This window comes from Chiloscyllium plagiosum, chromosome 51 (genome assembly GCF_004010195.1).
Source record: "Chiloscyllium plagiosum isolate BGI_BamShark_2017 chromosome 51, ASM401019v2, whole genome shotgun sequence".
NCBI lineage: Eukaryota > Metazoa > Chordata > Chondrichthyes > Orectolobiformes > Hemiscylliidae > Chiloscyllium > Chiloscyllium plagiosum.
In genome coordinates, this window is record NC_057760.1 from 2325158 (window position 1) to 2340765 (window position 15608).

Sequence of the window (15608 nt, forward strand, 5' to 3'; positions counted from 1 at the left end):
CAGAGAGCACCTCTGGGCCATCCGGACGAACCAACCCAACCAACCTGTGGCACAGCATTTCAACTCCCCCTAACCTGTGGCACAGCATTTCAACTCCCCCTAACCTGTGGCACAGCATTTCAACTCCCCCTAACCTGTGGCACAGCATTTCAACTCCCCCTAACCTGTGGCACAGCATTTCAACTCCCCCTAACCTGTGGCACAGCATTTCAACTCCCCCTAACCTGTGGCACAGCATTTCAACTCCCCCTAACCTGTGGCACAGCATTTCAACTCCCCCTAACCTGTGGCACAGCATTTCAACTCCCCCTAACCTGTGGCACAGCATTTCAACTCCCCCTCCCACTCCACCGAGGATATGCAGGTCATTGGACTCATCCACCGCCAAACCACAACAACCCGACGGTCGGAGGAGGAGCGTCTTATCTTCCGACTGGGAACCCTCCAACCGCAGGGGATGAACTTGGACTTCACCAGTTTCTTCATCCCCCCTCCCCCCACCTTGTCTCAGCCGGATTCCTCCAGCCCGGCACCGCCTTCCTGACCTGCTGTCTTCTTCTTGACCTCTCCGCCTCCACCCTACTTCGACCTATCACCCTCACCTTGACCTCTTTCCACCTATCACATTTCCAACTCCCCTCCTCCAGGTCCCTCCTCCCTACCTTTTATCTTCTCCTGCTGAACACTCTCTGCTCATTCCTGAAGAAGGGCCTGTGCCCGAAACGTCGAATCTCCTGTTCCCTGGATGCTGCCTGACCTGCTGTGCTGTTCCAGCAATAAAGTTTCAACTTTGATCTCCAGCATCTGCAGACCTCACTTTCTCCTCTCAATTCTCAACTCCACTTTCCTGCCTTGTCTCTATAACCCATGATTCCCTTTCTGATTAAAAATCTATCTATCTCAGCCTTGAATATACTTAACAGTGCTCTGCGGTAAAGAATTCCACGGGTTCAGTACCCTCTGAGGCAAGAAATTCTTCCTCATATATGTCTGAAATGTGCAACCTTTTATTCTGAGATTATGCCCTTATAGTCCTCGACTCTCCCACCAGGGGAAATAGCGTCTCCATGTCAACCCGTCGAGTCCCGTAAGGTTCTTGTATGTTTCAAAAAAAGGTAGTCTTTCATTCTTCAGGAAAGAAGCAAAAGTGAAGGAAAGGTTCTCCTCTGAGAAGGAACAGTTATGTGGCTATGTGGTTACGTGGCTAGCTTGGAGAAGTTGAAGCTGCTCTTCTTGGAGAGAAGATCTGATAGAGATATTGAAAATCATGAGGGGTCCAGACAGAATGGAGAGGAGCTTTTCTTGGTGGGAGGATTGAGAACCATCAGGTACTGATTAAGGGTGACTGGCAGCACAAGGAGAAACTGTTTTAAATGCAACAAATGTGTATGATTAGAACTGTGCTATCTGAGGTTGTGGTGGAAGCAGATTCATTCATAGAGTCACAAAGCACAGAAACGGACCCTTTGGTCCAACCAGTCCATGCCGAATATTATCCCAAACTAAGCTAGTCCCACCTGCCTACTCCTTGCTGATACTGTTCCAAATCTTTCCTATTCATGTATATATCTAAATGGCTTTTAAAAACTGGGATTGTACCACTTCCTCGGGAAGTTCATTTCACACGTGAACCACCCTCTGTGTAAAAATAAAATTCCTCATGTCTTTTTTTAAATCTCTCTGGTGATTATCTCAAGGGAGATAATCAAGAAAAGTTACCCGGCTATGGGGGGAAAGGCAGGGGTTTGGGAATGAGCAGGTTGTGCTTCCATAGAGCCAGCATGAATCAGGTGGACTGAATGAGCTTACCCTGTGCTGTCTCCATTCGAGAATTTTATCTGATCTCAGTGGCAGCAGGGCAAACAGTAAATAGAAGGATATGTTGATGGGGTGATGTGGAGAGAGATATGGGAAGGGGAGGTACATGTGTAGAGCAGAAATACTGACATAGATCTTGTGGGTGAAATAATCTGTTTTTCTGCTGCAGAGCAGCCTTCAAGTGACAAAAAGCCCACTTCTGCTCCTATGTCTTACGGATTCTGTGTAATTCTCTGCAAAATGTCTTTGTCCAGGAGTTTGACCTTGGTGCAGATGCTGACCAGCTGTTTCAAGGACATTGGCTGGATGACAGAGAGCATAAAGGTGCACGGGGACGTTGGGCTGATGGTCATGGACACATTCCCCCACATGCCTTATTTCTGGGCCATGAACCTGACTCCGGTAAGGGAATAGGGTGATGGGTAAAAGCACATTTAAATGACTTGTTGCCGTTTGTGGGACTGTTTGAAGATTGGGCTAGGCTATGTTTGCAGCTCCAAGGGAGCGCTGCATTGTCTGAGGGCTTCCTTGTCTGCACTGTTATGCCAGCCACTAATGAATTGGAAAGCATCGGGTTATGGGGGCCAAACTGCACAGACTAGAGCCATATTTCCTCCAGTTCAGATCACTAAAAGGTGATCTAGCTGAACTGTTCAAGATGAACAAAGAATTTGATAAAATAGATAGAAACTGCTCCCTCTAGTGGTGTGACTACAGGGGGCATGGCAAATTTTGTTGTGCTATAAACACTAGATGATAATTTTCCATTGACACCAACTTGAGGCTTGGAGATCCTGCTATGCACCCGTTTGGAATTTTGTCACTCAGCAGGTGGTGAATTCCTTACTGTCAGTGTCCCAGGGAAGGGGAACAGTTGCCATTGACCAGAAACTGAAACAGACAATAGCAATATAAATGTTGTCCTGTAGCAAGTAATTTATCCTTGCATTTCCCCAAGGTCTGTTCACATTTTACAAGGCACAAGTCAAGAGGGTGATTTAATGCTCCCCAGCTGCCTGGATGAGTGCTAGTCCACAGGAGGCTCATGGGCACCCCATCCATCTCCTTCAATATTTACTCCCTCTGTCACCAACGATCAATAACAGCAGTGTGCACTGCAGCAACTCACAAAGGGTCCTCAACAGCACCATCCAAGCCATCTTGAAGGACCTAGGCAGCACATATATGGGGACACCATCACTGGCAAGTTCTCCTCTGAGCCACCCACCATTTTGACTTAGAAATGTATCACCAATCCTTCATTGTTGATGGGCAATAATCCTGAAATTCCCTTCCTAGCGGCACTATGGGTGTATCTACACCACGTGGACGGCAGTGGTTCAGGAGTGCAGCTCACCATCACTGCCTCAAGGGCAATTAGAGATGGGTAATAAACATAGTGACACCCACATCATGAAAGAAAACTGTCCCAGGCAACTATTGAAACTCAATCTTGAATATTTAAGATGTGAAGGTGCCAGTGTTAGATTAGGGTGGACAGAGTTAAAAATAACACAACACCAGGTTATAATCCGACAGATTTATTTGGAAGTACAAGCTTTTGGAGTGCTGCTTGTATGTCAGGTAGCTCTACGTCATATGATACTTTGATCATTTACTTGCAAATTCTGTGTCCTATGTATCCTGTCCCACTAGTTACCAGACGAAGGAGCAGCGCTCCAAAAGCTTGTACTTTCAAATAAATCTGTTGGACTATAACCTGGTGTCGTGTGATTTTTTTTTAACCTTGTGTATTTAAGACAGAAGTTAATCTCAGTGTTATTTTAAGTTAAAGGTAATGGGGATAGCGCAGGAAGATGGTGTCAATGTAGATCAGCCATGATCTCATTCAATGCTGAAGCAAGTTCCTAATTGTTCCCACTTATATTTACCTACATGACACCACTGTGGGTGGTTGTGAGACCCTACTTTAGAGATGCATGTTCATTGGTTGTGCCTGATGATGAGTCGAGGATTGGTGGTGGGTTGAAGAGGTGGAGATATACAAAGTGACACAGAGGAGCAGAGGTCAGATCTGTTGGCCTTGGGGTTTAATGAGAATGATGACCCTTGTGACAGGAGACCTATGTGAAGATGTGCCAGCTGTTCAACACACTCTCTGTGGTCACCTTGGAGAAGCCCTTCCTCAAGGAAGAGGAGGTACGGAGGGGCCAGCGCTGTGTGGCAGAGTTCCCAGGAGAGGGCGGAGAATGGAACAGGTCAGTGAGCTCCTTTATTGCTTCCCTAGCAATAAAATTGACAACAGACTCGTTGCTTTGATCCCAAAGGGATTTACATCCTGCCCGGTTGATGCTGGAGGCATGTCATTTGAAAACTTGCCAATGTTGAACCACCGTTGTAGAAATACCCAGCACAGGAGAAGGCCATTGGCCCACTCCACCTGTGTCAGCTCTTTGACAGAGCAATCTTCATAGATCCCTCTGCTTCCCCCCTAGGATTGACGTAATGAATGCATGATGGGGCATTTAAATATCCTTTGCACCTTTTATGATATCCATTAGCAACGTCTCTAAATCTTACTCGTGCCTCAAGAGTCAGAAAGTTGGAAGGTTGAGTCCCACTCCAGAGGCTTGAGCCAGCACTGAGGGAGTGCCATGTTGTTGGAGGTGCTGTTTTGTGGGCGAGACAGTCTGTGCAGATCTGTTCACAGGTGTGCGAATGTGCACACGTGCACATACCCACTTCTTCAAGAGAGTAACAGGCATGTTCTCTCTGGTACGCTGGACCATTTTTAATCGTTAAATCACCAAGGTGCTGGGGCCAGATGTGCTCCTGAATCTGTCTGAACTCCAGTTGGTTCCTGCCTTGTTACTTGCTCCCATTCACCTTTAATGTGGACAAAGTTTAAAAAATCAGACAACATCAGGTTATAGTCCAACAGGTTTATTTGGAAGTATAGCTTTTGGAGCGCTGCTTCTTCATCAGGTGACTAGTTAACTTTGTCCACCCCAGTCCAACACTGGCACCTCCACATCATGACCTTTATTGTGGGGTCTGGTGCAGCTACTGATGCACAGTGCCACCTGCAGCTCCAAATCAGTATTACCAATCAAAGTCTTGGTCAACATAATTCAGAAATGCCAGTGTTGGACTGCGGTGGACATCAGTTAAAAATCGCCCAACACCAGGTTATAGTCCCAACAGGTTCATTTGGAAGCACTATCTCTCTGAGCACTGCTCCTTCATCAGGTAATTGTGGAGTGACTCCACAACCATCTGATGAAGGAGCAGCGCTCCGAAAGCTAGTGCTTCCAAATAAACCTGTTGGACTATAACTTGGTGCTATGTGATTTTTAACTTGGTCAACGTAGACACATCCCAAAACCCAGGTGGGCCTGAACGAAAAGAATCTCTGGTCTTGCTGTCATCAGCCACCTCTGGATGGGCAGTGGTGATGGATGCACACAAGTTTAAAAAAAAAATCCACCCCCAGGTCAGGTGTTGGTGTTGCCATTGCCTTCCAGAGCTGATCAGCTAGCAGACGTGCCATCAGCTGCCGAGGTTTGGAGTTATTTAAGATGGTCCTTAAAACTGGCCTGTCTGACTGAGTCTTTGGTCACCTGGCCCCAAACTGTCCTTACCCAGCTCAGTTTTTATTCTTGTTCTGATTTAAGCTCCCAAGAGTCACCCCGTCCAGAAGCAAGTTCTTGCACACGGACTCATGGATGACAGTCGCATTCATTGAGATTGTTAACATCTTTAGGAACTTGGAGGTGGTGAATCTGGCTAAAATAGAAGCCTGCGATGATTGGGAGGAGGGGGAAGAGGTTGCTGTAGACAGCAGGACACTGCATACTGGTCTCCCTCAGCCCCACCCGGCAATGCTTGAACATCACAGCCACAACAGATCGCACTTGACCTTGCTGAGTGTTCTCTCTATTTGGTATTCTCTCTTTTTCCCCTCAGTGCTCCAAAAAAGAGGATTATATCTCATTGCCCACCTTGCTCCTTTCTGTCTGTAGGTGCTGGATTGTGGATGTGGTGGAGAGTCGGGTCATCCTATTTTATGTGGATTCAGGGAGTACAGCCTGTGTCCCAGCATCATCCGTGAAATCTCTGGACAGCGATGAGTTCTGGACCATCCCGCCTCTCGTTCAGCCCTTTGTCCTACAGCAAGGTGAGTCTCCTCGTCATGTTGGCTTTCTGTTCTGGTTTGTCTTCGGCAACCATCCCACTATACTGTCCTTGGCCCCCCGGCACAACATAACAAGCAGGGCATTTCACCCTCACCAATTTGTCCTTCAATCTGTGATGCAACGGGGATGGTATGGTGGCTGAGTGATTAGCACTGCGCTCTCTCTCCGCCAGGGACCAGGTTCAATTCCAGCTTTTGGGTGACTAGAGAAGGTGCAAAACTTGACCTACTGTTGGGAAATAAGGCAGGGCAGGTGACTGAGGTGTCAGTGGGGGAGCACTTTGGGGCCAGTGACCATAATTCCATTAGTTTTAAAATAGTGATGGAGTAGAATAGATCAGATCTAAAAGTTGAAGTTCTAAATTGGAGAAAGGCTACTTTTTGATAGTATTAAGCAAGAACTTTCAAAAGCTGATTGGGGGCAGATGTTCGCAGGTATAGGGACAGCTGGAAAATGGGAAGCCTTCAGAAATGAGATAACAAGAGTCCAGGAACAATATATTCCTGTTAGGGTGAAAGGAAAGGTGTAGGGAATGCTGGATGACTAAAGAAATTGAGGGTTTGGTTAAGAAAAAGAAGGAAGCAAATCTAAGGTATAGACAGGATAGATCGAGTGAATCCTTAGAATATAAGGGCAGTAGGAGTGTACTTAAGAGGGGAAAAAAGGGGACATGAGATAGCTTTGACAAATAGAATTAAGGAGAATCCAAAGGGTTTTTACAAATACATTAAGGACCAAACGATAACTAGGGAGAGAATAGGGCCCCTCAAAGATCAGCAAGGTGGAACCGCAGGAGATGGGGCAGATACTAAATTAGTATTTTGCATCAGTATTTACTGTGGAAAAGGATATGGAAGATATAGAATATAGTACTCTTAAGTGTACTCTTCTAAGGATTCACTCAATCTTTGCTGTTTATACCTGACATATGCTTCCTCCTTTTTCTTGACCAACTTCTCTAGCCCTCCAGCTTTCCCTACATCCACCAGCGTTTCCTTTCAACCTAACAGGAATATACTGTCTCTGGACTCATTTCATTTTTGAATGCTTCCCATTTTATAGTTGTTGCTTTATCTGAGAACATCTGCTCCCTGCCCCCATTAACTTTTGTAAGCTCTTGCCTAATACTCTCAAAATTGGCCGCCTCCAATTCAGAACTTTAGTACAATCCCAATAAGGTGATCATCCCTTTCTAATTTCTCAGTTCCACCCAAATAATTTCCCTGGACCTACTCCCAGGAATATCCTCCCTAAATACAGCCATAATGTTATCCCTTATCAAAAATGCTGCTCTATCTTTCCCATAGCATTTGTATCCTGGAACATTAAGATGTCAGCCATGTCCATCCCTGAGCCACCTATCTGTAATTACTGTGATTCCCAGTCCCATATTTCGAACCATGCCCCGTGTTCATCTCCCCTCCCTGTTAGGCCTGCATTGAAATAAATACAGTTTAATTCATCAGTCCTACCTGGTTCTCTGCTTTGTTTTTGCCTGCCCTGACTGTTTGACTTGCTTGTTTTCCCAACTGTACCATTTTCAGACTGAGCTCTTTCCTCACTATCTCCCTGGGTGCCAACCCCCAGCTTACTAGTTTAAATCATCCCAAGCAGCTCTAGCAAATCTCCCTGCCAGTACATTAGTCCCCTTCAGGTGCAATCTGTCCTCCTTATACACGTCACTTATACTCCAAAGTGTAATGCTGGAAAAGCACAGCAGGTCAGGCAGCATCTGAGGAGCAGGAGAATCGACGTTTCGGGCATAAGCACTTCATCAGGAATGAGGCTTGTGGATCGGGGCTGACAGATAAATGGGAAGGGGGGTGGGGTTAGGGGGAAGGTAGCTGGGAAAGCGATAGGTGGATGAAGGTGAGGGAGAAGGTGATATCAGAGGGGGGAGTGATGTAAGGGTCTGGACAGTGGTGCTAAGTTGGAGGCTTGGAGATGCAGGTAAATTTCTGACGGATGTGGAAGCATCCGTTCCCAGGATGACCAATTCTATCTCAGAAAGTCCCAGATGACCTCCTGCTTCCATGATCGCAATTTCCCTTCCCACGTGGTGGTTGATGCCCTCCAGTGCATCTCCTCCACTTCAGGTACCACTGCCTTTTGAACCCAACCCTTCCCAACTCACAAGGACAGAACCCCCCCCCCCCTGTTCTTCACCTTACACCCCACCAACCTCTGCATACAATGCATCATCCTCTGCCACTTCCGCCACCTCCAAATGGACCCCACCCCTATCAGCGTTCCAGAAAGACGATTCCGTCCGCAACTCCCTCGTCAGGTCCACATCCCACTCCTGGCACCTTTCCTTGCCACCATAGGAAGTGCAAAACCTGCGTCCACACCTCCATCCAAGGCCCCAAGAGATCCTTCCACATCCACCAGAAATTTTCCTGTCACCTACTGCATCCATTGCACCCAGTATGGTCTCCTCTACATCAGGGAGACAGGACACCTTCTTGCGGATCATTTCAGAGATCATCTCTGGGACACCCGCACCCACCAACCCCACCGCCTCGTGGCTGAATACTTCAAACTCCCCCTCCCACTCCGTCAAGGACAATCGTTACCACCCAACGCCTGGAGGAGGAATGCCTCATATTCTGCCTTGGGACCCTACAACCACACAGGATAAATGTGGATTTCAACAGCTTCCTCATTTCTCCTCCCCCTATGTTATCCCAGTCCTAAGCCTCCGACTCGGCACTGCCCTCCGGACCCATCCATCACTTCCCCTCTGACCTATCACCTTCATCCACCTATCGTTTTCCCAGCTGTCTCCCCCCGCCACCCCCAAACCCACCCCCTTCCCATTTATCTCTCAGCCCCAATCCACAAGCTTCATTCCTGATGAAGGGCTTATGCCCAAAATGTAGGTTCTCCTGCTCCTCGGATGCTGCCTGACCTGCTGTGCTTTTCCTGCACTACACTCTCGACTCTGAGCTCCAGCATTTACAGTCCTCATTTTCTCCTTCCACTTCTACTCCAGAAGAGATTCCAATGATCCAAAAATATGAACCCTTGTCCCTTGCACCAGCTCCTCAGCCACGTATTCATCTGCTCTATCCTCTTATTATTACCCTCACTAACTCATAGCCTCGAGAATAATCCAGATATTAAGACCATAAAGCCATAGGAACAGAAATCGGGCGATTCGGCCCATAGAGTCTGCTCTGCCATTCTGTCATGTCTGATAGGTTTTTCAATTTCTTTTTCCCACTTTCTCTCCATATCCTTTGATTCCCCTGGCAATCAAGAACTTATCTATCTCTGTCTTTAAATATACTCCATGCCCTGGCCTCCACAGCCCCCTGTGGCAATGAATCCCACAGATTCCCCACTCTCTGGCTGAATCAGTTTCTCCTTATCTCCGTTCTGAAGAGTCTCCCCTTTACTCTAAGGCTGTGCCCTCGGGTCCTCGTCTCTCCTGCCAACGCAAACATCTTCCCAATGTCTAATCAAGGACTAACCTTGAGGACTTCCCTTTTTAAATTCCTGCCTAACTTCCTATATTGTCCCTTCAGAATGTCATCCTTTTCCCTTCCTGTGTTGTTACTTCCAATGTTTACAACAACCTCCTGCTAGACCCTCTCCCCTTTTGAGAACATTCTGCACTCTCTCAGAGATATCCATGATCCTGGCTCCAGGGAGGCAACACACCGTTCTGATTTCTTGCTGTTGGCCACAGAAATGTCTATCTGTGCCTCTGACTGCAGAGTGCCCTATCGTAATTGATCACTTGGAACCTGACGCACCCCTCATTACAATAGAGCCAGTCTCGGTATCAGAAACTTGGCTGTTCATGCTACATTCCCCTGAGTCCATCACTCCCTACATTTTCCAAAACTGATACTTATTTGAGGTGGGGATAACCACAGGAGACTCCTGGACTACCTGCCTCCCTCTCCTACCTTTCCTGGAGGTAACCATCTAACTGACTGTATCTGCAGTTTTTCTCCCTTCCTGTAACTGCCATCCATCTCATACCCCCAGCTCCTGTAAATTCCTCACTGCCACTCCAACCTATCTGATAGGATTCGCAACCAAACGCACTTCCTGCAGACAAAATCATCAGTAACATGGAGACTCTCTCTAATCCCCTATGCCCTGATAGGAAGAGCACGTCACTCTACTGAAGGCCATCTTTGCACCTTGACAATCTACAGACCCAGAAAATAGCACAGTCTTACTGGTCTAAAAAACACTGCTCCAGGCTAACTTGGTATCTAGGTTTTATATTAAAATTTAATCAAGTCAGATCTCAATAAAAACATATAATTAAAAAAACCCACTCTACCTTACAAAGAAAAAGAACAGTATAGTTACACTTAAAAACTTAGTTGCTCTTGGGCTATGAGCTCTCCCACACAGGTTCCTTCAAGGTCAGCTGTGAACTTTGCTGTTTGTTAGTTTTTCTAAGACGCACTCCAATGTCCAGAAAGACTTGAACTCAAACAGCAAAGGCAGTAACTGTGCAGATTCACTGCTGTCTCTTTCTCATTTGATTCACTGACCATGTAGTTCCTGCCTTAGTGTCTCTTTGTCCTTTTGAAAGTGCAGTTGTTTTGATCTCCCCCCCTCAAAAAGTTCCAAAACTTTTGTAAACTTGTAAACATCAGCTTGTAAAACACTAGTTACTGTTCCTGTGACTGGCACAAGCTTTTTACAAATGCCTGCCAATCCAGGGACACTTTTCTCGAGCAACCGTCATTAGCTTCCTGACACAGCTCAAATGTGCCCATTTAGAGCACTTGCTCCACAAGTAGGCATCCTAAAGTGGGTTTAACCAGGCCTGTCATTTCAACACACAGAATAAGGGGTCTTCATACTTTGTAAGGAAACCTGAATCCAGTACAAGATGTTTTGCCTTGTGCAATGTGGCATTGAGCATTTGAAGTTAAGAATGATACAAATCTGGGATCAAAAGTGAAACATTTGCTGCGTTTAGTGGTCACCGAGGATGGAAGGATTGTAGGGGAAATTTGCAAACTTGGATACCGTTTGTTTTAACTTGGCCAAAGATCTGACAGTTAAATTCACCGCTGTAAATCAACTTAACTTTTCTTTTTAAATAAGCAGGTGTGATGGGCAATCGCAAGATGGATGGAATCATTCTGAAAGGAAGGATTGTCGGATTCCACGAGGCAGAGGTAAATTGAAAAAAAGCACGGCTGGAATGAAATATGGAATGTTGAGATCCTTCCTATCTCGCGCTCTCCCTCCCCCTCTCTTCCCTGAGGCACTGGCTCCCACTGTAGGATGGCTGCCTGCTATCTGGTCCCTCACCTGGGCAGGTAGGTGACCAGGCTGTAGACAGAGTCCCCTCCTATCTGGGGTCTCTTTAGAATCGCTTGGCATCCTTTGGAGGAGAACTTCTTGCTTTGTCAAAAAAAGGCAAATCTCCATGTGACTAGAGATAGAAGTTTGATTAGTCTGGATCACGTTGACATAAGTAGGGAAGACGTGTTCGGTATGCTAGAGGTTATTAAGGTGGACAAATCCCCAGGACTGGATGGGATCTATCCCAGGTCGCTGAGGAAGGCGAAAGAGGAAATAGCTGGGGCTCTGACAGATATCCTTGTGCCATCCTTAAATACAGGTGAGGTGCCGGAGGACTGGAAGGTTGCTAATGTTGTCCCCCTGTACAAGGGTCATAGGGATATTCCAGGTAACTACAGACCAGTGAGCCTGATGTCGGTGGTGGGAAAGTTGCTGGAGAGGGTACTGAGGGATAGGACCTATTTATATTTAGAAAAGAATGGGCTTATCAGTGATAGGCAACATGGTTTTGTATGGGGGAGATCGTGCCTTACCAACTTAATAGAGTTCTTCGAGGAAGTGACCAAGTTGATAGATGTTTTGATAATCCCTGATGTCATAACATGGACTTTAGTAAGGTGTTTGATAAGGTTCCCCATGGTAGACTAATGGAGAAAGTGAAGTTACATGGTGTGCAGGGTGTTCTAGCTAGGTGTATAAAGAACTGGTTGAACAACAGGAGACAGAGTAGTAGTTGAAGGGAGTTTCTCGAAATGGAGAAAGGTGACCAGTGGGATTCCACAGGGGTCAGTGTTGGGGCCACTGTTGTTTGTAATATACATAAATGATCTGGAAGAGGGCACTGTTGGTATGATCAAGTTTGCATATGACGCAAAGATTGGTGGTGTAGCAGAAAGCACAAGGGACTGTCAGAGAATAAGGAGGACATAGATAGACTGGAGAGTTGGGCGGAAAAGTGGCAGATGGATTTCAATCCAGACAAAGGCGAGGTGATGCATTTAGGTAAGACTAATTCTAGAGCGAATTATACAATGAACGGAAGAGCCTTGGGAAAAGTTGATGGGCAGAGAGATCTGGGAGTGCAGGTCCATTGTACCCTGAAGGTTGCTGCACAGGTGGATAGAGTGGTCAAGAAGGCATATAGTATGCTTGCCTTCATTGGTCAGGGTATTGAGTATAAGAGCTGGCAAGTCATGTTAACATTGTACAAGACATTGGGTCGGCTGCATTTAGAATACTGTGTGCAGTTCTGGTCGCCACATTACCAAAAAGATGTGGACGCTTTGGAGAGGATGCAAAGAAGGGTACGAGAATGTTGCCTGGTATGGAAGGTACTAGCTATGAAGAGAGGTTGAGTAGGTTAGGTTTATTTTCATTAGAAAAAAGGAGATGGGGGGGACCTGATTGAGGTCTACAAAATCATGAAGGGTATAGACCGGGTGGATAGAGACAAGCTTTTTCCCAGGGTGAAGGATTCAATAACGAGAGGTGAAAAGGATTCAAGGTGAGAGGTGAAAAGTTTAAGGGCGATACACACTGCATGTACTTCACACAGAGGGTGGTGGGCATTTGGAACGTGTTGCCAGCAGAGGTGGTAGAGGCAGATACAGTAGATGCATTTAAGATGTGTCTGGACAGATGCATGAGTAGGTAGGGAGCAGAGGGATACAGATGCTTAAGAATTGACCAACAGGTTTAGACAGTGCATTTGGATTGGCTCAGGCTTGGAGGGCCGAAGGGCCTGTTCCTGGGCTGCAAATATTTTGTTCTTTGTTCTCCCTCAGTACCCGCCCCAACATGTTATGAATATGTCGTAGAGGGATAGGAGGATATTGGGACAAAGAACCAGATCCTGGCCTAGGGGAAGAAGGTTAAGTTTCCCAGCAGGGAATGATGGTGTGTTGATGGGAGAGGGGATGTAAGACCTGCTGAGAAGGAGCCTGGTCCAGCTAAAACATCCCTCTTTGGGTCTCTGAATTGCCAGATCTTCCAGGTAACATGTTGCACCTTCTGAGCAGAAGATCTGGTAAGAGAGAGGGACGGAGAGTGATGAGAGGGGTGTGGTTGGTGGTGGAGCAGAGACAGGGAGGTTCAGGCAATAGTCACATTATCTGAGTGTCAACCCACCTTGCACCTTCTTTGGAGTAAGACTGTCTTATGTGTTTTGTTTTTAAATGAAAGCCTCACATCCTGAGATTCTCCATCACAGATGAGGACTGAAGGCAGCCTAGTCACACGGGAACAAACCTGAACACTGGTGAAAACAAAAATAAAGTAATTGTCACAACCAGATTATATGCTAATCGACCACCGATCTTTAGAGCTCTGAGCTGTAGAGGGATAGGGAAGGGGGAATAATTGCCACAGCACTGAATAAAAGAATAAATGTATCACTAGAATGAGCACATGAAATGAATCAGTGTGTCAAGGGATTATTTTTGTCTATGCCTGATATCCCCAGTTCTTCTACAGAATAAGGGGACGCTTGTTTAACACTGCGATGTAGAGGATTTCTTCTCTGGGAATAGTGAGTATCTGGAAATCCCTATCCTTGTGAGTTGTGGAGGCTAGATCATTAAAACATTCGAAGAGGAGGTAGAAGACATAGGGGAGCTGAAGGCATTGAGGAGATCAGGCCTGGGGTAGATCAGCCATGATCTTGCTGAATGGTGGGGCTTCCTTGAGCTGAACGGTTTACTCCCAGTCCTCTTAAGTTCTTATGCCCTTCTCTGGGTGACAGTACTGGTGGGAGAAAGGAGTGACTTGCCACCTCCTCAAAACCCAAGGTATCAGTTTGCTGTGGTCTTCTCCCTTCGCAAAACAGGGGATGTCCTCTCCAAAGTGCAACTTCCATCCTGGCAGAATTGGATTTACCCTTCACAGGAGGGATGGTGGGTAATGGGAAACCCCTGCTGCTTCATTGTTATTGTTTACATGCACCCCTGACATGTTGTAACTCTTCTAAAGTAGCTTTAAAATGCAGGAAACGAGCCGAAGTGCATCTTCAGTGAGTCAGTGTGGCCACAATGAGCTTAAAGGACTCATCTGTTTAAAAACAGCCGTGATCTAGAAAATGCTGTAAAATCCTCTTGTCACTGTCCCTACCAAATACTCACAGGACAGATACAGCACGGAATTACTACAGAGTGAAGCTCCCTCTGCATTGTCCAAATCAGGACAGGGACAGCATGTGATTAGATACACAGTACACCTCCCTCTGCTATTTACACTCTCCCCGTCAAATACTCCCAGAACAGAATCAGCACAGAGTGATGTACTGTGTTAAAGCTGCTTCCACACAGATGTTGCAAGGAAAGTAGAGTAAAAGCCAAATGTTAAGCATGCTCTTTTTAATTATCAGGAACTGAGGAAACAGCTATTTTGCAAGGCTGAAAATAAAGTTGAACTGAAGCTTGTTCCCATTGGTGCCCAGCTGAGGGAGTCTCTAGGCCTTGGAGCTGTAGAATTCTCAGCACAAAAGCAAGGCCCAGTTAATCTGAGTTATCAATCACAAGCCTCATCAACATTTCCTATTCCTCTCTCCTTTGTGTTATCCAGCTTTTCCCTTAAATGCATCTGTCATTCACCTTGACCACTCCCCCAATCAGTGCATTCCCCCAATCTTCCCACTTCCCAATAGAACAAGTACGCTATTCTCCCCACACTCTGGGAGAAGATATTGCTTTTTAATTCCTGGTTCGATTTATTAGTGAGTTGACTTGTGTTTATAATCTCCAAAAATTTCACCTTAACTGTTCCAAGTTCAACACATTTCCATACTGCTTTGCTAAACATCTACCTGGTTCCTTCTTGACTAAAAGCACTCCAGGCGAAAGTGAGGACTGCAGATTAGAGTCGGGTGTGTGGTGCTGGAAAAGCACAGTAGGTTAGGCAGCATCCGAGGAGCAGGTATTTTGATGTTTTGGGCAAAAGCCCTTCATCAGGAATCACTCTATTCCAGATACAATTCCAACTAACTAAATTGTAGATCCAGTGCACAACTGAGGGAGAACAAGACTGTCATTTTGCTGAAATAGTAAAGCCAAGAACCCCTCAGCAGCTTGTAAAAGAACCCAGCACTTGAATTATATTTCTGAGGAGAGGTGGGAGAGGCAAGGATAGTGTTGGGGGCAGGGGTGTATCTCTCTCTCTCTTTCTCTCCTCTCCCCCCCCCCCCCCCCCCCCCAGCTTTCTCCTGTGGCCCAATAATTGTCCCTCACAATCTATGTCAAGGCAGATTGTTTGGCCATTCCCATATTATTTATGGGACCCCGCTGCGCAATGAATTGGTTACTGTTATTTGACATTAATAGTGGCTATGCTGCAGAACACTCCATTGGCTGAGGG

The 15608-nt window shown here is 46.3% G+C and overlaps 1 protein-coding gene across 5 annotated transcripts in view; it reads left to right on the top strand.

Annotated features, from left to right (window-relative positions):
- LOC122544780 (tudor domain-containing protein 10-like) overlaps positions 1-13659 on the top strand; it is a 36445-nt gene extending 22786 nt beyond the window's left edge. For 4 of the 5 annotated variants that reach the window (XM_043684108.1, XM_043684105.1, XM_043684107.1 and 1 more), the window contains 5 exons: positions 2073-2220; positions 3898-4037; positions 5802-5956; positions 11058-11131; positions 13443-13659. In XM_043684108.1, coding sequence (XP_043540043.1) covers positions 2073-2220; positions 3898-4037; positions 5802-5956; positions 11058-11131; positions 13443-13481 — 556 coding nt within the window. In that variant the 3' untranslated portion in view covers positions 13482-13659. The remainder of the gene's footprint in view (positions 1-2072; positions 2221-3897; positions 4038-5801; positions 5957-11057; positions 11132-13442) is intronic. The other variant, XM_043684106.1, reaches the window with a different exon arrangement.
- The last annotated feature ends 1949 nt before the right edge of the window (positions 13660-15608 follow it).